General features: G+C 39.7%; 2 protein-coding genes across 3 annotated transcripts; both read left to right on the forward strand.

The window, feature by feature from the left end:
• Positions 1-1,202: 1,202 nt before the first annotated feature.
• col8a1a (collagen, type VIII, alpha 1a) lies at positions 1,203-3,641 on the forward strand. Its single transcript, XM_056755420.1, is given in 3 exon segments — positions 1,203-1,476; positions 1,718-3,373; positions 3,376-3,641. Coding segments are annotated over 3 exon segments (2,196 nt in total).
• Positions 3,642-5,219: 1,578 nt separating this feature from the next.
• jagn1a (jagunal homolog 1a) lies at positions 5,220-6,633 on the forward strand. 2 transcript variants are annotated; one of them, XM_056755457.1, is made up of 3 exons: positions 5,220-5,329; positions 5,714-5,818; positions 5,909-6,633. In XM_056755457.1, the coding sequence occupies exons 2-3, from the start codon at positions 5,733-5,735 to the stop codon at positions 6,369-6,371; spliced, it is 549 nt and encodes a 182-aa protein (XP_056611435.1). In that variant the 5' UTR covers positions 5,220-5,329; positions 5,714-5,732; the 3' UTR covers positions 6,372-6,633. The 2 variants fall into 2 exon arrangements, with proteins under 2 accessions (XP_056611435.1, XP_056611436.1); XM_056755458.1 differs by lacking the exon at positions 5,220-5,329 and adding an exon at positions 5,397-5,540.
• The last annotated feature ends 23 nt before the right edge of the window (positions 6,634-6,656 follow it).

The following is a 6,656-nucleotide window of genomic DNA, read 5'->3' on the forward strand; positions in this document are numbered from 1 at the left end:
ACCTCAAACACAAATGTCCCACGGCTCGTATTCTCATATCAACATGGTTTTACAATAGATCAAATGTTTAGAGAAAAGTTTTAGATCATTCTTTTAGATAATTCATTTCTCAGAGGCAAAACTCTCAGAAAAAATCTTGAAATGTTCCCATTATCAACTATGCACGAAGGTACAGAGCCATTTTATCAAATGATATTGTTAATCTATGGATGATGGTTCTGATCCTGGCATAGCAAGCACAACCACAAACAAATGTTAGGATCTTAGATTCCCTACAACTCTGATGCTTCTTTTTTACATTGTTAGATGATTGCACCTAATAATGAACATGAATTGTGTCCTACTGCCACATGGGTTTCCTTTTTTTTGAACAGCTTTATTCCTGCAAAACATGTCCTGCTGTCGTAGCAATTCTAATTGACTTTGTAAGGTTAAGTGTTTTTACAAGTGGTTTTCATGTTAGTGACTTCAACTTCTTGATACTTCTCGACTTTTCTTTGCTGCCACAACTTTTGTTTTGATAGAATATTACTTTATCTGTAAACAAATGAAAACAATGAATTTGACAATGACAAGATATAACTCTACACCCTTAAAAATAAAGTTGCTTAAAAGGTTTTTGCGATGCCATAGAAGAGCCATTTTTGGTTTCACAAAGAATCATTCAGTCAAAGGTTCTTTAAAGAACCATGTCTTTCTTGCCTTTTTGTTATCCGAGGAACCTGTGAAACAAAAAGGTTCTTTGCATGTTAAAGGTTCTTTATGGAACCATTTAGTCAAATAAATTTCTTATATGGCATCGTGAAGCACCTTTAATTTTAAGAGTGCATGGTCAGATTTATACTTTCCCTTGTGCACTTAGTAAAAGTCAGTGGCTGTGTAGTTATAACATGGAAGAAATTATTGTTTCATTATCATTATTGTTTAATAATTGCTTGATTTAATTTGAATATAAATATATATAATTAACTGACTGAATGTAACAAATAAACATGTTGGGTAACTTATTCAACCATGCATAAAAGGAAATATTTAACTTTTTCGATTGCCTACTTGATTTGTTATGTTTGATATTTTTATTGCTTAAATTGATGTGTTTGTGACTGATTAACATTACTGATCAAAATATCACAAATAATAGGCTACATGTTATGTAAAAAAATTGTCTGTTCATTAATTCGCTATTTTTCTCTTTACAAGCCATGGCCATGGCTGCTTTCCTTGTAGCTGTGGTGCAAATGGCTTTATTGCCATCAGCTTTCGGAGGCGCATATTACGGGCACAAACCACATCCTCAGCAACACCAACCTATTCCACAAATGCATCCTCAGCAACACCAACCGATCCCACAAATGCATCTTCAGCAACACCAACCTATGCCACAGATGCATCACATGGGAATGGGAAAGGATATACCACACAAGGCTTATCCACACTATCCTCCTGTGCACCTAAACAAAGGAAAGGATAACAAAGGTATGCAAGACTGATGATTTTTCCACATACATGTATGCACTTTGATTGTTTTTAAATGTATGCATTTGATTTTATTTCTATAGTGATTTTACGATATCTGTTGTTGCAAATTAGCTTTATATGGAAACATTTAGTAAAAAAAACATTATGTAAACGAAAACAAAATATGAATTAAACAATTATGCAAAAATATGCAATACTTCTTTGCCGGGTCCTGACCTTGATTGTTCTTTAACAAAAGGTGAGACCATTCCCAGAGGTGAGCAGGGTGTTCCAGGAGAGGTTGGACCACAGGGACCCCCTGGCCCACCTGGGCCACACGGATCTCCTGGGCCTCAAGGAAATGGCATGGCAGGCTCCCCTGGAAAGCAAGGACCTCCAGGTCCTCCAGGACTTCCTGGACTTGGCAAGCCAGGAATGCCAGGTATGCCAGGAAAGCCAGGAGGTATTGGGCAACCTGGTCAACAAGGTGAACAAGGTCCCAGAGGTGAGGATGGACAACGAGGTTTGGCCGGGCCATCTGGTCCTCCTGGACCCCCAGGCTTACCAGGAATAGGAAAGCCCGGTGGACAAGGATTGCCAGGACAGCCAGGATTTAAAGGAGTGCCAGGACATAAAGGCTTACCAGGTCTCCCAGGGTTACCTGGACATAAAGGAGAGAAAGGAATTGGACTACCGGGTCCACAGGGGCCCAAAGGGCCAGCTGGGCCACCAGGGCACCCAGGTCAGGCAGGATTACCAGGAGTGGGTAGGCCTGGTTTGCCTGGTGTTTCAGGTCCACCTGGTTTGACAGGAAAACCAGGCCAGTCTGGGGAGCCAGGTCCAGCAGGTCAACCTGGTGGAAAGGGTCCCCAAGGACTACAAGGAACCCCTGGTATTGGAAAGCCAGGAGAAATTGGATTACCAGGTCAACCAGGTCCAGCTGGTCACAAAGGATTAACAGGACCTCCAGGATTACCTGGGAAACCCGGATTACCTGGATTTGGTAAACCTGGATACCCTGGCCCAAAGGGTGACAAAGGGATGGGAGGACTACCAGGTGCACCTGGACCCAAAGGAGACAGAGGTAATGATGGTCAGCAAGGGATGACTGGTCCACCAGGTAAAACTGGTCCCCCATGTGCTCCAGGACCCATGGGGCCTTCAGGTGAGCCTGGTACCCCAGGTGAAAAAGGAGATGGAGGTTCAGAGGGAGCCAAGGGAGATCAAGGACCTATGGGGCAACAAGGTCCTCCAGGATTTCCTGGCCAACCTGGCCCCCAAGGTGAGGATGGAGAACCTGGTCCAAGAGGACTCCCAGGACCCAATGGTCCCAAAGGAGAGGGGGGTATCAATGGTCAACCTGGTGTTCCAGGTCCATCTGGACTACCTGGTCTGAAGGGAGAACAAGGTCAGCCTGGTCCAGAAGGACCACAAGGTCCTAAAGGCATTCCAGGACTTACAGGGCCAGGAGGACCAATTGGAACTCCAGGACCTACTGGGCCAAAGGGAGATTTTGGTCCACCGGGTCAAGCTGGTCCACCTGGTATAGGCAACACTGGTGCCCCTGGTCTTTCTGGTCCTCAAGGTCCACCTGGCCCAAGTGGTCCACCAGGTCAGCCAGGAAGTGCAGGTCCCCCAGGGCCGCCTGGACCTCCAGGCCCCCCTCTTCCCCCTGACCTGATGGGTGTTCTTCCTGAGATGGGCCCAGCCCTTGATGGTATAAAAACTGGTGGATATAAGAAAGGGAAGTATGCAAGTGGAGGTGATATGATGGGATCTAGTGGTTTGGAGATGCCTGCTTTCACTGCCCAGCTGACAACACCATTCCCTCCTGTAGGCACACCAATAGTGCTTGACAAACTACTGTATAATGGACGTCAAAATTACAATCCTCAAACCGGTGTGTTCACTTGTGACCTCCAGGCATCTACTACTTTGCCTATCATGTACACTGCAAGGGTGCCAATGTCTGGGTGGGTCTTTATAGGAATGGAGAGCCAGTCATGTATACATATGATGAGTACACAAAAGGATTCCTTGATCAAGCATCTGGGAGTGCTGTGATTCCATTACAACCAGGAGACACAGTTTACTTACAGTTGCCATCTGAGGAGGCAGCTGGATTTTATGCAGGACAATATGTCCATTCCTCTTTCTCTGGCTTTTTACTATATCCGATGTAGAAACCAACAGTAAGAAATCAAAAGAGCAAAAGAGAAGACTGACATTAAAATATTTGACTTTTTAATAATGTCAGTATTTGTAAGTACATTCTTAACGGGAAAAGGGAAGACATAAAAACATCTTTAAATGTTTACCCAGCCATATCCATTTACAGGCTGTGTATATGCAATGACACATAATGGAGTACTGTGTTTATTCTGACTACCTGCACAAAGACTTTTACTAATTGTAACAAAAGTACTCACATCACATTTAAAGAGAGATTTTTTAAATGATTGTATTTGTAATGTATTTATGTTTGTGTTTAATGCATCAGACTGTTTTACCATCTACATATTACAAACTAATATACTGTATATGTGTATTATGAAGTAAGAAAGACAGTTGTCAAAGATATCACACCAAAGTTTGTTGTTCTTTCTTAATCAACATTTTTTTTAAATGCTAAAGGTTTTACATTTGTATTGTTGTAACACAGGGCTTGAACAGCCAACACATTGCAATAACAGAAAGAAGTCTTATGTGTTTTTATGTTTGTGAGCATGTGTGTGTGTGTGTGTGTGTGTGTGCTCGGTTTGTAATAATCTGTGAAATTTGACCATAGTTCAAAAATTACAGTTACCTTTAAACACTCATGTGAATAAACCTATAATAAGTAAACGCCAAAATATTTATAAATTATAGACAAAAGGAAAGCTGCATGAAAATATTTAAGTTAATTTGATTTAAGATTGATTAAAGAATCATTTGATTATGAAAAATCTTACACTCCCACTTGTTTCACCTTCACCCTTCCCCTTCGCAGCAACTTCAAATACAATTTTATTTTATTTTATTTCATTTTAATTGTTCTTTATCTGTCACCGCTGATTTTCTAGTAAGTAATTCTTTGTTTTTCATATGTTGGTCACTTTTCCAACAACATTTTAGACACTTTTGTTTGTTTATTTTTTAATAAAAGTGATTTACATCTGTAGGTTTGTCATATTACTGCTCTCCAATACTGTAACAAGTGCATGCCATATTCAATATTCACATAAATTAAATAATTTAATTTCAAACATCAGCTAAAATGTGGGGAATTACTGATTGACGCTAAATATATTTCTAACTACTTTAAAATGTCTAAAAAAACAAGTGATTACTGTCCTTGTGTTATTTAAATTGTTTCATAATAGCCTAATGCATAATATATAAAAACGCTCCTGCATAGGGGTTTTACAAAACAGTTTTATAAAAAACTAAATGACTGTCAATAAAACAACACAATGATTATTAATAAAACAGTGGCAAGTAATGGTCTCCACAAAGACACTTTTGATACATATTTGCATCCCATTGATAAATCTAATCTAAAGAAGGAATACATTTTACAATGAATGTTTGAAATACAAGGTTAGTGGCCGAGTGCAGTTTTGTTGTTGACACTAAAGGTATAACGATATTAAAATGCGCTACTTAATATTTTGCTACTTCATTATTTTACTAATATGCATGCGCATCAGTGATGCTGAGGACGCGCAGAACGGGATGCTGCGCTGACAAACCACACCTCGCGAAGGGGGCGGAGAAATAATTTCTCTCTGTTTTGCGCATGAGCAGCATATGTTGCTACATCGAAGGTTCTTTGTGTTTCAAACATCAACATTTTATCGTTTTCTTCCACATTTCTACAATAGATAGCACGGTAAGTTTATTTTTAAAGGGGTTGTGTCATGAAATAACCACATACGCACGTTCAATGATCCGTCTGCCAGTGCCGGTAAATTTATCCAGGAAGCCGGCTGGCAAGATCCATTCACATTTTTTACGCTTCTTATTTTCGATACTGGACCACATAATACATCTTTATTTACAGTTTGATACGCGTTCCATATCTATGTATGAGCGTTTGCATTGTAAGAAGTTCATCGTGGCTGTCTATAAACATATATTTATTCGTTATCTGTTTTTGTTTCTACATTAATCCTGAATTTTGGATTTTTTTTGTTTCAATCGGTATTAATTGGTTGTTATAAAAGTGATTTGCAAGCTGGTGTGTAATATAAGTAACATCTTTGTATGGTATTAGCAATCATCTAGAAATTGCCATGGCATCACGTTCAGGCCCAAGAGCTGCAGGGACTAATGGAAGTGACTATAAACACAGAGAGAAAGCATCAGACTATCAGATGAGGTAACTATGATTTGCTACAATACGATTACAAATCACTGCAGTTACGTATGTATCGGAGTGTTTCATATTTGAAATATGACTGTCTTTCAGTGCTTCACTAAAATCAGAGATAAAGAAGCTTGCCGTCATCCATGTCTTCGTATGGTTGCTGGTGGCAGCTCAGGTAGCTGTCAGTCATCTCGATCTGGTCTCACACGACCTGGTGGCCTTGCCCTACCAGTGGGAGTATCCATACCTTTTGAGTCTTCTGCCTTCATTGATCGGAGCACTCGCCATGCCAAAAAACAACATCAGCTACCTGGTGATCTCAATGATCAGTGCCGGTTTGTTCTCAGTGGCACCCTTGATTTTTGGTGCAATGGAAATGTTTCCACTGGCCAAACAGCTATACAGGCATGGCAAAGCCTATCGCTTTATCTTTGGCTTCTCGGCTGTTTCTGTGATGTATCTGCTAATGATAATCGCTATTCAGATACACGCGTGGCAAATCTACTACAGCAAGAAGCTACTGGATGCGTGGTTTATTTCAACACAAGAGAAGAAGAAGAAATAAACATGTTATTGAGGAGGACTTGCTTTACATATCAGCTTCTCTAATTCTGCCTCAGTTTATACTGTACATTGCATGAGAATATTTACAAGTTAAATATATTAGTTATTCAACAAAGCATACCTTAATGTTCATATTTACTTCTACACGTTTAAATTATCTTGCCCCTTAAATATTGTTTTTTTACACATATTATTAATATTTAAATTATTTAATTTTGTTTAAATTAACAATTGTTTCTTCTGGAGGTCGAATCCACCATACAATCCACAAGTTTTTTAAATAATT

This window comes from Triplophysa dalaica, chromosome 8 (genome assembly GCF_015846415.1).
Source record: "Triplophysa dalaica isolate WHDGS20190420 chromosome 8, ASM1584641v1, whole genome shotgun sequence".
Taxonomy (NCBI): domain Eukaryota; kingdom Metazoa; phylum Chordata; class Actinopteri; order Cypriniformes; family Nemacheilidae; genus Triplophysa; species Triplophysa dalaica.

Coding starts and splice junctions, on each gene's coding strand:
- jagn1a (XM_056755457.1), top strand. CDS start 5,733: ATGGCATCACGTTCAGGCCCAAGAGCTGCAGGGACTAATGGAAGTGAC. Junction 5,819..5,908: donor GCATCAGACTATCAGATGAG/GTAACTATGATT, acceptor ACTGTCTTTCAG/TGCTTCACTAAAATCAGAGA.